General features: G+C 55.1%; 1 protein-coding gene across 3 annotated transcripts in view; it reads left to right on the top strand.

Moving 5' to 3' along the window:
- Ksr1 (kinase suppressor of ras 1) overlaps positions 1 to 14,233 on the top strand; it is a 134,366-nt gene extending 120,133 nt beyond the window's left edge. For 2 of the 3 annotated variants that reach the window (XM_055620136.1, XM_055620135.1), the window contains 7 exons: positions 356 to 735; positions 3,085 to 3,181; positions 6,206 to 6,339; positions 7,015 to 7,146; positions 7,361 to 7,496; positions 8,037 to 8,170; positions 11,497 to 14,233. In XM_055620136.1, coding sequence (XP_055476111.1) covers positions 356 to 735; positions 3,085 to 3,181; positions 6,206 to 6,339; positions 7,015 to 7,146; positions 7,361 to 7,496; positions 8,037 to 8,170; positions 11,497 to 11,575 — 1,092 coding nt within the window. In that variant the 3' untranslated portion in view covers positions 11,576 to 14,233. Of the gene's footprint in view, positions 1 to 355; positions 736 to 3,084; positions 3,182 to 6,205; positions 6,340 to 7,014; positions 7,147 to 7,360; positions 7,497 to 8,036; positions 8,171 to 9,331; positions 9,413 to 11,496 lie in introns of all 3 variants that reach the window. The other variant, XM_055620134.1, reaches the window with a different exon arrangement.
- Positions 14,234 to 15,487: the final 1,254 nt, after the last annotated feature.

Here is a 15,487-nt window from a genome sequence, read left to right as displayed (position 1 = left end):
CCTGAGGTGGGGGTAGGCATCTCTGTGGTCTCAGAGTTTGACAGGCGGTTCTGATCTGTGCCAAGGACTACCGCCTTCAGCTTAGCCAGCTGTGGTTATCAAGGCCCTTGAGGACATGGAGGCAGGAGGATCTGAAGTTCAAAGCCATCCTCAGCTACATAGCAAGTTGGAGGCTAGCCTGGGCTACATGAGACCTTGTGTTAAAAAGAAAAGCCAGTGTCTTGACCTTCAGACGGAAATGTGAACTGAGCCTAGGACTGCAGAGTGCGCGGCTTAGAATGCTATCACAGCCGCGTAAACTCCAGGAAGAGAAGACCCAGACTCACACCCTCTCTGTTCAACCCTGTTCTCTCAGGCGGAGGAGCCCGAGGCTGTCAAGTCTGAGGCAGAAGATGATGACGACGAGGTGGATGACCTCCCCAGCTCCCGTCGGCCCTGGCGGGGCCCCATCTCCCGAAAAGCCAGCCAGACCAGCGTGTACCTGCAGGAGTGGGACATCCCCTTTGAACAGGTGGAACTGGGTGAGCCCATCGGGCAGGGCCGCTGGGGCCGGGTGCACCGAGGCCGATGGCACGGAGAGGTGGCCATTCGGCTGCTGGAGATGGACGGCCACAACCAGGACCACCTGAAGCTGTTCAAGAAGGAGGTGATGAACTACCGGCAGACCCGGCATGAGAACGTGGTGCTCTTCATGGGGGCCTGCATGAACCCACCCCACCTGGCCATCATCACCAGGTAAGCACCCCACCTCGCCCACAAGCTCCTGCAGTCTGGGGGTGCCCCGAAGTGTGAGGAAGGCTCACCAGAGAGAGGAAGAAGAAAGCCAAACATCAGGGCTCAGTAGCACCTGTCGTGCTCGCACATCGAGGCTGAGGCAGGAGAATCTTGAGTTTAAGATAGCCTGTGCTAGCTGGGTGCAGCATTCAGGCAGGCAGATCCCTGTGAGTTCGAGGCCAGCCTGATCAACAAAGTGAGTCCAGGACAGCCAGAGCTACACAGAGAAATCCTGTCTCAAAAACACTAGAGAAAAAAACAAAAACAAACAAACAAACAAAAAACTTAAAAAATAAAAATAAAAAATAACCTGGGCTACATAGCAAGACCCTGTCTCCCCTCAATGATAATGATAATAATAATAATAAATAGAGCCCTCTGAGCATAAAGAAAATCCTGTGTTCTGTAAAAGACACAAAGCAAGCCATGCTCACACCTGGACGCTTCTCCCCACGAAACTGTGGCTAACCTCCATATTCCTTTTGTGAAAATAAAGCAGCAGGTTGGGGGCCAGCGAGACGGCTCCGCTTGCTGCACAAGCCTGACAACTGATCTCAGTTCCCAGAACCCGTAGCGAGAGAGAACTGAGTCCCACAGCTGTCCTCCGACCTCCACAGGCATGCTGCGCACGTGCGCGCACACACATATGAAAATAAGTAAACACGTGTACTTTAATTTAAAAGTGCATAACTAAGATGACGCTGGTTCGCATTTTACTTCTGTCGGTTGATTGTAGGCCTGAGGCCTACCTGGGTGTGCGTGTGTTGCTGTGGGGTGGTCCCGTGCTCATTCGACGAGGGCTTTGCTGAGCCACGCCCCAGTGCTGACGTTTTGGTCTTGATGTGCGTTGCCTGTTTTTCCTCCAGGAGGCATTCTGTGACTCACTTGTCATTCTCTGTGGAAGACAGTGACCTTCCCCAGACACAGAAACAGTTGTCTGTGCCATTTACACTGTTGACTGTTACAATCAGACCAAGGGGCTGGGGAGAGGGCTTGGTGGGTAAGGACACCTGTGGAAGCTTGAGGACCTGAGTTCAGATCCCAGCAGTGGTGTTTACAGGTGGTGGTGGGGCACGGGCTATCACATGCGACCACACACACAGCTGGTCCCTCGGTAGAGCCTGGGCTGCCCTGGAACTCACTGTGTAGGCCAGGCTGGCCCCAATCTCAGATTCACCCTGCCACTGCCTCCTGGGTGCTGAGAATAAAAGCTTACACCATCATGCCCAGTTTGACACTTAGCTTTTTAAGTGGGTGCTGGGACCAAACTCCTCTTCCGCCATTCCATGAAGCCAGGAGAACCCTCAACAACGTGAGGTGCCCTGGACCTGGACACTGTGCTTTGGGGGAAGCAAGCCAGCCATTCCCAAAATAAATAAACATTTTTTAAAGATTTATTAATTAATTTATTTATTATGTATACAGTATTCTGCCTGCATGTACACCTGCATACCAGAAGAGGGCACCAGATCTCATTATAGATGGTTGTGAGCCACCATGTGGTTGCTGGTATTGAACTCGGGACCTCTAGAAGAACAGCCAGTGCTCTTAACCTCTGACCCATCTCTCTAGCCCCATTTTTTTTTTTCTTAATGCAATGAATGAGTAGAATTTGCCATTTTTCTCAGAGATCAAGAACTCGTGACCAGTGTCAGATCACAAGAGTGCCCTGACCCATTCTGTAAAATTCCAGCTTAAAGCAGGACAGGGAGCCTGCAGGGAGGCTATGGGCACCCTGGCTCAGCAGCCTCCTCTGCCAGCCATCCTCACCCAAGCCTCCAGTTCCAGAAGAGCCTGTGAAAGGGCTAACAGAGAGGAACAACAGACAGTTATCCACGGGATGCAATGCCCTGGCATCTAAAAATAACAAAAATTATAATCTTTGTGGTGAGTCCCAGAGACTCGGAGTGGCCCATTGAGAGTCATGGAGGCTGAGTTTTCCCTGTCTGAGCTCTCCTGTCTGGCTTGTGTCCCACCTTGACCCTTTAGAAGATGGGCTGCCTTACATGGCTGGGTGTGCGGACGAGCCGTTTCCCTGTGCAGGGGGGGCTGCCAGGCCCCGAATCTCCAGGAATAGGTGTGTGTGTGTGTGTGTGTGTGTGTGTGTGTGTGTGTGTGTGTGCATGCGTGCTTGTGTAGCTGGGCTCCAGCAGGAGTCTTGTTTAAAGGACCCGTGTTCTTTGGCTTTTGCTGTTTGAGATGGAGAACCTTCCAGAAGCAGGTGGGCACAATTCCCCTCCGAGGTCCTGTGGGGTAGAGCCAGCCTGTCCCAGCTCCAGGCCTCTTACCCATCCCCACTACCCTCAACAGCTTCTGCAAGGGACGGACATTGCACTCATTCGTGAGGGACCCCAAGACGTCTCTGGACATCAACAAGACGAGGCAGATTGCCCAGGAGATCATCAAGGTAAAGATGGGCTGGGGGCTCCGGCTGCCTCCAGAGCTCTCGGCCCTTCCCCAGGCCGTAGCTGCCTGTGTCTCCCAGCTGGGGCACCCCTGCCTGGGGCCCTGTCTCATCCACTCCATCCAGAGCTTTCTACTCAGCTGCCGTTAATAGAACTGAATTAGCTGGGAAGAAACACTGCTCGCTCTAAAGACAGTTGTCACTCTCGCTGTGTGACAGGGCGGGGGAGTCTCTGAGCCTCCGTGTCATCCCCTGTAAATACCAACACGGCCTCCTTGATTAGGTCAGAACGGAGACAGAATGAGCTCTGTTGGCATGAAGCTGGTTCTTGCTGAGGTTTTCTTAGCACCAGCAGTGGAGAGCAGAATGTTTCACCTCATGACATGAAAAGACCCCCACTTTTTCCAAATCCAGGCTTCCTGAGAGCCCTTTTGTCCAACAAAGGCAGCTCTTTTCCACTGTGAGCCTTGCACTCAGTGCTTATACAAACTATTAGGAGGGCTGGAGAGGCAGCTCAGTGGTTAAGAGCACTGGCCACTCTTGCAGAGGACCTGTCTGTGCTGAAACGCTACAGTCTTTTAGGCAGGGGTATAGCTCAGTTGGCAGAGCTAGCATGCACAAAGCCATGGCTTCAGTCCACAAGCCAGGCACGTGACATACAACTGTAATCTCCATATGGGAGGTGGAGACAGGAGGATCAGAAGTTCAAGGTCATCCTCGCCTACCAGGCAAGTGCAAAGCTAGCCTGGGCTACATGAAACCCCGTCAGAGAAGAGCTGCCCCCTACAGCTGTGCTTTGGTTTGTCGTCTCTGACCTTCCTTCCCTTCTGAGCCCTCCCCATCCCTCCTGCTTTTCCTTCTCCTCTTCTCTGGGCCGTTTTGTGTGTATGGATGTCTTTAGAAAGAAAAAGATAACCACTGTGGCATTTGGGGACAAACCAGAATTTCAGTCTGCCCCTTTCCCATGGACACACGTACAAACGAACCTCCAAGACCAAAACCCCAAGTCATCTCTGCCCCCAGTGTGATCCAGTCTTTCAGCAAGGATTCAGCATCACCTCCCCAACATCCCCCCCCCCCCCCACACACAAATTCTACCCCTCCTCACTTCCCCTCCTCCCTCAGAACTGGGAGCCATTGGTGGCCAGGGTGGCCACTTCCAGGGCCCAGGAGAAAAGTGACTAGAAGGCTAGAGCTGCCTCTGGCCACTACCTCTCGCTCCTGTTTCCTCTGTTTCCTTCCTGCGAAACCCCTCCTCTTTCCCCTGCACCCCTCTACCCCTCACATGCACATTCTTTCCGAGATGCTTTGAGAGTCAGAAGTAGAGCAGAGGGACCGGACCTCTAGTGAGAGGGTTTGCCATGGAGAGCCCAGGGAACCCTGGGAAAGGACTGATGGCTAAGACTCTTCTCTTCAACCTGGCCCTTTCCAGCTGTCACACCTGGCTTTCGTTTATTTGGGTGGTTTAATTTTGTTTTGTGGCAGGGATTCATGTAGCCTAGGCTATCCTCAGCGTCACTATGTAGCTGAGCATGGCCTTAAACTCTGCCTCCACCTCTCTAGGGCTGGGATTACAAGTGTAACCTGCCAGGCCCCCTCAATGCCTACAGTGTGAGGGAAGCCTCAAGAGGGAGACAAATACTGGTCCTTAGTCAGCCTACTGTGGCATCTGGCATTCTGGCACCTAGGAAAGGCCTGTGCCCTGCCTCTCACAGGAAGACAGGCCTGAGGGGAGGTCTCAGGCCTCACATCCTCTTGCTTCTCAGAGTGGAGTCAGCTTGGGTTAAGCTCTCTTCTGAGACTCCCAGGTTTCTGTCTTGTGGCTGATAAGGTTTCCTGAAAGGGGCCAGGGGCACTTCTGGGAGAGTACTGAGTACCCTCATGTGGAAGCTGGGAGATGGGTCTGCAGCTAGACAGGCCTTTCCAGTTGTGACAGCATGAGGGACCTCCAGGAGAGAAGGTGGGGCTTCCTGTTTAGCAGCTGTGGCCTTAATGACATCATTGTCAGCCACGGGCCCTGTGCGCCTGAATGGTCAGGCCAGAGCACACGCTGGTGGGGTCACCCACCACCACACTTTACCTGATGGTCGGAGAGGCCATCACGGTGCCCAAGGTCACAGTGCTCGCCTGCGTGGAGATGGAGCGTGGAACTCAGACTTCATGCTTCATCTGGGGCTCCTGCTACCATAACGACTGTGTTGGGAACAGCTGAGCTTTAGATCGCATCCTAGTAATGTCCCTGTTGCCTGCCCTGAGTGGTGCCTTGCCTAAGAGCAGAGCCCAGCTCATTCATTCCCCTTAGACCCCAGCCCAGATGTCTTTTTCTAGAATTTTGTTTCTGTCTCTCTCTCTTTTTCTCTCCCTCTCTCTCTCTCCCTCCCTCTCTTCCCATTCCCCTCTTCTTCTTTCCTTCTTTCTCTTCCTCTCTATGTCTCTCTCTGTCTCTGTCTGTGTCTCTGTGTGTGTGTGTGTGTATGTGTATGTGCAGGTATGTGCCACAGAGGCCAGAAATGGGCACTGGGTCCCTTGGAGGTTCCTTGGCCAGATAGTTGTGAGCTGCTATGTAGGTGCTGCACACCAAGCTCTGGTCCTCTGAAAGAGAAAGAAGGGCGCCTAACCACTGAGCTGTCTCCCCAGCCCTGAGCGATGATTCCAGAATCTGCAGTGTGCAGGCCCATGTGCCTGCTAAGCACGCACTCTTCCGAAGAGCTCTCTCTAGCCTGTTTCACTGCCAGTCACCCTGTCCCCACCTTACACCTCACCTGAGTCTGCTGCAGAGTGACACAGAAAGCAGGAACTGGAGGCAGGGCAGATCTGAGCTCCGTGGCTAACTGCTGTGTGCTTTGAGGCGCGCTTGCCCTCTCTGGGCCTGCGTTGCTTCATCTGTAAGCTCAGGACGGTACCCTTCTGCCTGCTGTCTGTCTAAAGACTGGCTGGGGGGATGGATGATGCGCCTCTCCCCGATTAAAGCTCAGCTTCCATCTCTTAGCATCCCCATCCCCTGACGCAAGGTCGGCTGTCTTCCAGGGCATGGGCTACCTCCACGCCAAGGGCATCGTGCACAAAGACCTCAAGTCCAAGAACGTCTTTTATGACAATGGCAAAGTGGTCATCACAGACTTCGGATTGTTTGGGATCTCGGGCGTGGTGCGAGAGGAACGGTGAGCCGGCCGTGGTGTCTGTGTGGGTCGGGGGAGCTTGGGACACTCTGTGGATGTGGAGCACCCTTGGCTGTGTTGCCGGGGAGAGCCTTCCCTGCACAGGCTAGGGTGAGTCAGCTGTGGTTCTGCCCATGCGGCTTCAGTCCAGAGTTGGGTCTGGGTGGTGTTAGGTCCCTCATGGTGCTTGATTTCCAGGTGGGCGCTCGTGGAGGCCGAGTCCCCTGGCTCACGCTCAGCTTGGCTACTCAGTGATGGGTGAGGGCCTGGGCTTATACCCCCTTGACGAGAAAGAACATTGGCTTTTATTTACGTGGTTGTAAAGGAGTTGGGGTGGCAAGAAAAGCCCCTCCCTAAGAAATGGGGGTGGGGCTGGAGGCTCAAGGAAGAGTAACAGGCCAGCGAGTCTGCATTCAGGTTTGCCATCTGCAGGCGGCCTGAGGTTCTAGACACAGAGCAGCAGCTCTCCAAGCACAGGGCCTCAAACCCTGCCACCAGCAGCTCCATGCCTTTCCCAGCTGCGGCCTCCCTTCCCTAGAAGCGCCCAGCCTGTTCAAAGGCAAGCCCTCCATGCCCCCCTCTAGGCTGTCAGTGCGTCACATGTGAGCGGGTGCAGGTGTATCCAGCCAGGCCCCCTGCTCCCCACTGAGGGGCCCGTGTCCTTGTCCTGGCCTCCAGACGTGAGAACCAACTGAAGCTGTCCCATGACTGGCTGTGCTACCTGGCCCCCGAGATTGTGCGAGAAATGATCCCCGGGAGGGATGAGGACCAGCTGCCCTTCTCCAAAGCCGCTGACGTCTACGCCTTCGGGTGAGTGGGCCACCGGCTGGCAAGTGCAGGAGAGAAGGCTCTGCTGGCCCCCGGGCTGGGAGGCGTGCCATGGAAAGTCATGGCTGAGCTGCCTGCTGGCGGAGTGACTGTGTCTTTGACCTTTTGTCTCTGGCTCCTAATGTGGGTGAGCCCTAGAATCGCCTTCAGGGATTTGTGAAGCTCCCGTAGCTCACGCTGTGCTGTGTCTCCACAGGACTGTGTGGTATGAACTACAGGCGCGAGACTGGCCCTTTAAACACCAGCCCGCAGAGGCCTTGATCTGGCAGATTGGAAGTGGGGAAGGAGTGAGGCGCGTCCTGGCATCCGTCAGCCTGGGGAAGGAAGTCGGCGTGAGTAGAGGGAATCGGGGACAAGCCTGGGCTGGATGTGTGACATGACAGCCCTCCACTCACCCATCTGAGAAGGACCACAGCCAGGGTCTCTGGCTTTCCCAGTGAGGCAGGCACAGGGGTCATTACAGTTAAGAACAAAAGTCTCAGGGTGCGCATGCCGTGTGTCGGCCACGTGCGCAGGCCACCCTCCCGGGGGTCCAGGCTGCAGAGGGTGCTGTGGGGCTGAGGGGACCTTGAGAAGAAAGCCTCCCTTCTGCCACGGCAGCTGTCCTGAGGGTTCTCAGCTGCGGCTCCTGCATGTACCTGTCCAGTCTCCACCCAGTAACACCGAGGCGCCCCCTTGTGGCAGCCCCATTCTATATACATTCCGAGAACCTTGCATTTTTGACCTGGAAGGTTGGCGGCTCATCTGAACCGCCTCCCAGGGTTCTGCAAAGTCCACAGATGTGCCGGGCACTCGGACCCTTATGAATTGTCCTACCCATGTGCCTCACTCCCCAGCCACCCACACCCCACCAACCGCAGTGCTCTCTGCAGGAGATCCTGTCTGCCTGCTGGGCTTTCGACCTGCAGGAGAGACCCGGCTTTGGCCAGCTGATGGACATGCTGGAGAAGCTGCCCAAGCTGAACCGGCGCCTCTCCCACCCCGGGCACTTCTGGAAGTCCGCTGAGTAAGTCCTCCCTCCAGGAGCCACACCTGCCGTCAGACCCTGGGGTGTCTGTCTAGAATGTCTGAGGGCGCCTCCCTCTGCTGGACCCACATCAGACTGCGGTCTGAGGCCTCCACAGAGCAGAGCTGAAGGATTCTCCTCTACCCAGTTGGTGTTAGAGGCGCCCTATAACAGGCGAGCGCCTCCGGTTTCCACCTGTGGAAATCTACACTGTATTAGACCATCACTGACAAGCCCGGGGTAGGCCAGGGTGAGAGAAGGGGTCAGAGGTCAGGACCACACAGGTACCAAATGAACCCCCAACCATCAGTATTGCCTAGGCTGATACCCACTTAGTCGCTGAACTGTTGAGCATTGAACATTGCCACCCATTAGTGGGTCACGCCACTGAGCTGTGTGGCTCTGTCAGAAGTCTTTCCCCCTCGTGGGCCTTTGTGCCCTGAGGCGCAGAGCAGCAGAGGCTACTCTCATCTCCTCTGTATTCTGTCCTGCTCTGTCTCTACTTTGGCTCTCTGGCTTCCTCTCCCAAAAGACCCCTCTCCAGCCACAACCTTTTCTCAGGGTCTGGGGCCTTCTCATGCGCCTCAGTTTCCACGGCAGGGAGAGAGGAGAGCCAGAGTGCACAAACTGTGCCAAGAAGTGTCAGGTGGTAAATCCCGAGAGCCTGCCAGGTGAGGTGCTGGCACTAGCAGTGGAGGAGGGGTGTCGAGGCCCCGAGGATGAGCTTTTGGGCCCTCTCAGTACAGGCTTCCTTCTCTACCAAGCCATGTTTGCGCCGGGCAGGCACTGGCATTCAGCGATGACTCCTGTTCCTGGAACCCAGTCAGCCCCACCTTCTCCCCTCACAGGTGGGAAACTGAGTCCACCAGTAGGGGCTGTTACCAGGCCACAGCTTCCGTGACAGCTGGGATGAGCCTGTGAGCTCTGTGTTTCTGGTCCGTGCTTCTTTAGACTCAGGGTCTCTGACTCTCACTTTCTCTTTTCCTTCCCATTGGCTTTGTCGCTTTTCGTTTTCGGGGGGGTGGCGGATACATGGCCTGTCTTGTCATCTCCCCTCTTCCACCGTCCTGACTCCTCCACCTGTCTGCTGTCACCCGCCGGGCCTGACCGGATTGGACGGCTCTCTTCAACTGCTGCTGAAATGGTCTCGGCCACCCCCAGCCGCTGGCGGAGCCGCTACTACGGGAAAGGACGCTATGGTCACCCTGACTTTAAGAGCTCCTGTCCAGTCCTGGAGGAATAGTGTGTTTGTCACTTCTTTTGTTTCCTGCCTGTGTGTGGCTGTCCCGTTGCCCACTTACCCTTTCCCTCCTGTCTCTGCATGCCAGCTTCTCATATCCATGCTTTGATTCCCATAACCCACAGTGACCTCCCACAGCTAAAATGGCCTCCAGCAGGGGCCACTGGGCTTGTGTTTCTCACAGAGGGTTAGAGAAACCACAGTGTGTGGCAGGCAGGGCCGCTTGCCATAACACCTGAGCTAGCATGTGGGTGAGGAGGTCTCAGCTCATTGACCCTAGTCCCCCAAATCCCACTTCTGGCCAGAGCACCAAAGAAGAGAATCCAGTGAGCCAGTTGTCTGTCATCCCAGAATCCAGGAAGCTGAGGCGGGGGGGATTTTAAGTTTGAGTCTAGCCTGGAATACATAGTGAAACCTCAGAAGTAAAAGCACCAAATGGCAGACAGCTGGGCGAAGTGACGCACACATGCGCACCTTTAATCCCAGCGCTCGGGAGGCAGAGGCAGGTGGCTCTCTGAGTTCGAGGACAACCTGGTCTACAGAGTGAGTGCCAGGAGAGACAAAAAAGAAGCAATGAATGGCTAGGGCTGTGACTCACTGGTGGAGTTCTTGCTTAGTATGTGTGAGGCTGGGGCATGGGCCGCAGCACTAGAAATGTTAGTAACAGTAATAGTGATGATAAATGCTGAGGGAGGAAGGGAAAGAATCAGGGGAGCCAGCCGGGGTGAGCTCTCAGACGCCAGTTTGGTGGCCACAGGGAACCTTGGGGTGCCTGTAACTGCCCTGTGGGAACTTGGGAGAGCTTCCCTGTGCCCACACCAGCTGTCAGATTTGCCCCCTGTCATTCTGAGGGGTGGCGTGGGGGTCCTATTCTCTATGGGCACATGGATTCCTGGGCAGCTGCTCTGGCCAAGCCCTGTGTCCTGGCTCTTTAGGCTCAGGTTCTGACCCCACTGTCTCCTCTGTCTGTAGGTTGTAGGCCTGGCTGTCTTGCATGCCCCAGGGCTTCGTTCCTCCTAATCGCCAACTCAGCTCCGTGACTTCTGCTAAGACTCAAAACCAGCGGGCACTAACCCAGGGATCCACCTCTGCTGCTCCAGTCTCCTTGTGTTCTGTTTTTAACAACGGCCCCTCCCCTCCACGTGGCCCATGGGTGCCTGACTTGCGTCGCTGCCAGGGGAGGATGGCACTAACCGGGTGACCCCTCAAGGTGGAAGAACAGCTTTCAGCTGTCCTCATGGATGAGACGGTCTTTTCTCTCTCGTTCTCCCAAGAGTGGCTCTTGCTTGTGTTCCTCTGGTCCCTAGCCCCTACTAACACCTTCACTAGCCCCTGCTGAGCATGCTCAGGACAGGGAGGAGCTTGGTGACCCCGGGACATTGTCCTGCAAGGAGTGTCATGGTTCAGAGCTGCTCGGCGCCAGCAGTGAGGTCGTGGGCCCTGTCTGGAGTCCCTCTCTCTCAAAGATGAAGGATAGTAGACACACACACACACACACAGGAATCGTGCTGCTGGGAAAGGCATCACTTCAGAAGGGACTGGGTTCTTAGGAGCCACACTCAAAAATGTTCTAAACAAAGTGATACCTGATAGCTCTTGTTGTCACCAGAGCTCAGTAATGGAGGCAGAGCTGCTGTCACATCTGTTAGGGGTTCCGTGTCCCTGACCAGATTTCTGCAGTCAGGCTCAGGATTCTGGCCCATAGTGAACCCAGCGAACCCCACATGAGTACCATTTCTGTGACATCCTTGGTCCTCAGGCGCTGATCCTCAGATCTCTCTCACCCAGTTGCACATCCACACGGAGCAGGCAGTGAGGAAACACCGTCCGTGAGCCCACATCGGCTACTGCCATGCTGGGTGCGGGCAAGTCAGGCAAACAAGCCATGTCACTGTTTTCCCCTTATCCCTGCCAGGCAGGGGATGTGACCGAGGCCCACGACTCAGGGTGGCCAGGAGCAGCTGTGCCAAGACCATGGACCGAGCGGTTGTCATCACTCAGGTCCTCTGCTGAGCTCAGCCAGGGACACCCTGACTCCGGGCAGGACCAGCAGAACCATAACCCACATCTCTGCTCCTCTTTGCAGCATTAACAGCAGCAAAGTCATGCCCCGCTTTGAAAGGTTTGGCCTGGGGTCCCTGGAATCCAGCAATCCAAAGATGTAGCCAGCCACGCAGGTCCGTGCAGAGCATGTCTTCCTTTCTGAAACTGGTTGCGAGACATGCAAACCACCACCGCTCGGAGTGAGAGAAGCCCTGCTGCATCCCGAGCTGCAGACTAGGAGTGTTCTCCGTGAGAAATGTGCATTATGAAGGTGTGTGGGGCTCCGGACTGGAGCCACGTGTGCCACTCTAAGGGGACACCACTACAGCCAGTGTTTACACAGAGGTTTCTCCCCGGCAAGCGTGGTGTTTCACAGTCGGTAATAATAATTCTTCAGGAGGGTGCTGGCACTGCGGAGAAGCAGAAGTGCTCCCCCTGACCTTTCGGAGACCCTGGAGCAGTGGGGGGGGGGGGAGCGTGCAGAGTTGAGCCTGAAGGAAGACAAGCAGCATGGATGTGGCTGTTCTGGGAAAGGGGAACATGGCAGGAGGTTTGCCCTGGTCTGCGCTTGGGCCCTGACCCCCACTGGTTCCTCTGTTTGTCCTGTGAGGAGCACCAGCCCTCCCTTAGCTTACAAAGGAAACCCCGGTGAGAAACCCATCTGGATTATGGGGGTCAGGAGTTCCTGGAGAGCTTGGCTTCGGTTTCCGCTCTGATCTAGGCCTGGGCTAAGTAAGGTACACACAGAATCCATGTGGCTTCTCGGTGGATCTGATGCTCTTAGCCCGTCTTGTACCACAGGGGGAGGAAGCAGCCACGCATCTGTAGAGGCATCCGCTGCTTCTGAGGCCTCCAGGAGGGCATGAAGGTTGTGGAACTCAGCCTCTATCATCAGACAACCCCCCAGGGCACCATCTTCACCCCCAGAACCAAGAGCTAGCCCATCAGCTGTGTGGACAATGGGCTCCTGGTTGAGGAGAACAGGGAAGGTGGCAGAGGTGGCCTGCAGTGCCCTAGCGCCGTAGAACCCATTGTTTGTCATACCAGAAGGCTCTAGCCCTACCACCACCTCCTTCCCCCGTCACTGAAACCTTTAGGTCATTCTGATCCCCATGTGTGCTCTGAGCTCAGGTGGGGGCGTGAGGCCATCCAGGCACCTTAGCTAGATAAGCTCCTGTCTTTGAGCCTCAGACTTCAGCTTGTTCATTCCAAGGAGCAGAAGGGGCTGGACTGGGGTAACTCAGACATGCTCCACAGAAACTGTCAGCTGTAGAGCGGAGGGTAGGCAGCATGCAGCGCCACAACCAGAGGAGGAAAGAAGCGGGAGTGGAGAAGCCGTTGGATTCTGGCTTAGATCCTGCTGTGGCGTGGCCACAGAGCTCCCTCTCAGTTAAACCCCCGAGGAAAGCCTCGGTTTTCAGTGTTCCCTGGCACCTGAATCCGGTCAGGTGTCTCTCAAAACAGGCCACTCTCTGAGGAGATGTGGGACTGTCCTTACCCGCCCCCCTCCCCCCAGCACAGTTCAGGCAGCTGGGACAGTAGCAGCGTGACCCTGCCTCAGTGTGGGGCAGAAGAGCTATGAAGCCTGTGTTCAGCTCTGCCTGGGTCACACATCCTCCGAAATGGGACTGTTGAGTCATTTCCCATCCCTTTGGCTTTCCACCTCAGCCCTTGACATGACGTGCCTAGTCCAGAACCACACAGTGTAGCCACCGCCTCGCGAAAGCCTCACACCTGCGCCCCCCAGAGGCCACACCGTCTAGCCTCTGGCCATTCCCGCACTTTGTGAACATTGTGATGTCAGCCTCCCCTCACAGCTAGAACATGAGCCCCCAGACCGGCAGCTGAGTCACCTCCTTCAGTCATCCCTAGACACCAAACCACAGAAGGTGTCACACACGCAGCCCACTGGCAGCCTGGGTCTCGCTCTTTGAACCCCGCAGCGAGTGCGGTCCTATGTGTGTGCTGGGGAGTGGACAGGAACAGCCGTGGTCCCGGTCCTGAGGAGCTGACCATCCTTGGGGGCCAGTCTGCTGGGGGCTGCAGTGCTGGTCCCCCTTCCTCTCCCAGGCCTGCCTCTCTGCGCTGCACTTAAGAGAGTCCCCACCATAGTCCCCGCTTCCTTTCCGACTTGAGTGACTGTGAATTGAGGTTAGGAAAGCGTGCCTCCTATGTGCTGTCCCAGGAAACACATGAAGGATGACGGATACTGTGAATTCAGTCCCCATAGCCCCCGTGAAGGCAATGAAAAGGGCTCGAGCTGCAGAGGGCCTGGCCACCTGAAGCATGCAAGTACAGCAAAGACTTTGGCCCCTTTTCAGGCACTCGGAGTTCCCAGCCTCAGCCCCTAAGGAGGCCTTTTCCCATCAGAGTGGCAAGCAGCGAATCCCAGCTAGTGTCAGTCTGGCTGCTCTAACGAACCACATCAACGGCCTGGGCTGTTGTCGTCTTGTTGGCCTGTGTTGCTCTGTAGTGACAGGCTGGGGTGGGACAGCCATGCTGTGCTGCAGCACTAGCCAGGAAGTCATCTGTGCGTGCACCTAGCGTCTTCTGCGGCCACGAAGCACACATGTGTTTGCTTACTTTGAATGTGATGTAAAATTTGTACAGCAAAAGTTTTTATATTTTCTATCAATTGCATTTGTCTTCCAGAAATGTTTTAATTTAAATTAAAATGGTTAGTCTTGATGGACATGTGATATTGGGGGTTTGCCACTGCTAAGAATGTACCCTGGCTGAGCCAGGCCTAGGGCTCTGAGGTTTGTGAATAAAGTTTTACCAAGGTGTCCTGGGGCTTATGTTTATTTTGACGGGTCCAGATGACCGTTGGGGAGCACGTGAGTGGATGGCACAGGAGGACAGGAATGGAAGACACAGGGGTCTGAACCTCTGCCAGCAGTTAAGGAGCTCCTCCCTAAAGGCATGGAGCCAGGACCGGAGGATCAAGAGTCCAAGCACATCCTCATATAGTTAGCAAGTTCAAGGCCAGCTGAGGCTCCGTGGAACCCTAACCTAAAAAGACACACATACACACACAGGTGGGGTTTTGGGTTAGACCTCAGAACAGGTGTCGCAGGGCTGGAGAGCTGGCTCAGTGTCTAAGGGCACACCCTGCTCTTGCAGAGAACCAGGGTTCAGTTCTCAGCACCCATGTCAGTAACCTCAGCCTCCTGGGATCTAACACTGGCCTCTACAGGCACTTGTACTTGTGTGTGTGTGTGCATTTGTGCATACACAATTTTAAAGTATCTTTAAGCAGGAGGAGGTGCCATCCCCGGAATAACAGTGTGTGATGCAGACCCAGTTGGTTAAGGTGCCTTTCAGACGAAGGAGGGGGAGCGGAATTTGTCTCTGATCTTTAGACACCTCTCCATTAGCCATTCAAGGTGCAGAGGACTGCTTTGGAAATTGGCAGAAGCAGAGCAGACAGAAGATAAGGAACCGTTTGTGGGGCTACTACTCTGAACATCTCTCCTTAATCTAACCCTGTTAGCAGTGCTGTAAACTAGGAGTCATGGTGTCCTGCTTGGATCTTTCGAGGAGTTAACCCAAGGTCACAGCTGTGGGGTGCCCAGCTCTGACAATGCCCCCTCATCAGGAGCCAGAGATCTTGCTGCTCAATTACGGGGCTTCTGCTGTGTTCAAAGGATAGTGCCGAGGCTGGGAAGATGGCCCAGCTGCTAAGAGCATTCACTGTGCAATCCTGAAGATCCAGAGATCCAGTTCCAGCGCCACATAACAAGCCAAGATTTACAGATGCCTTCAGCCTCAGCTCCGAGGGAAGGTGGAAGGAGGATGTCTGTAACTTACTGGTTTCCAGTCCAGCTGAGACAACTCACGCCCCAGGTTCGAGACCTTGACTCAAAGTTATAGGTGCAGAGTGATAGAGGAAGACACCTGGTGCCCTTTGCGGATCTCTGTGTATAAACGTATACTCATACACACAAATAGAGGCTGGAGTGGTGGCTCAGGAGCATGGGCCACTCTGCCAGAGAAACTGGGTTCAACTCCCAACACCCACATGACAGCTCACA

Source organism: Psammomys obesus, unplaced genomic scaffold (assembly GCF_907164565.1).
Source record: "Psammomys obesus unplaced genomic scaffold, mPsaObe1.curated_primary_1811, whole genome shotgun sequence".
NCBI classification, from domain to species: domain Eukaryota; kingdom Metazoa; phylum Chordata; class Mammalia; order Rodentia; family Muridae; genus Psammomys; species Psammomys obesus.
This window is presented reverse-complemented; position numbering and strand designations above follow the sequence as displayed.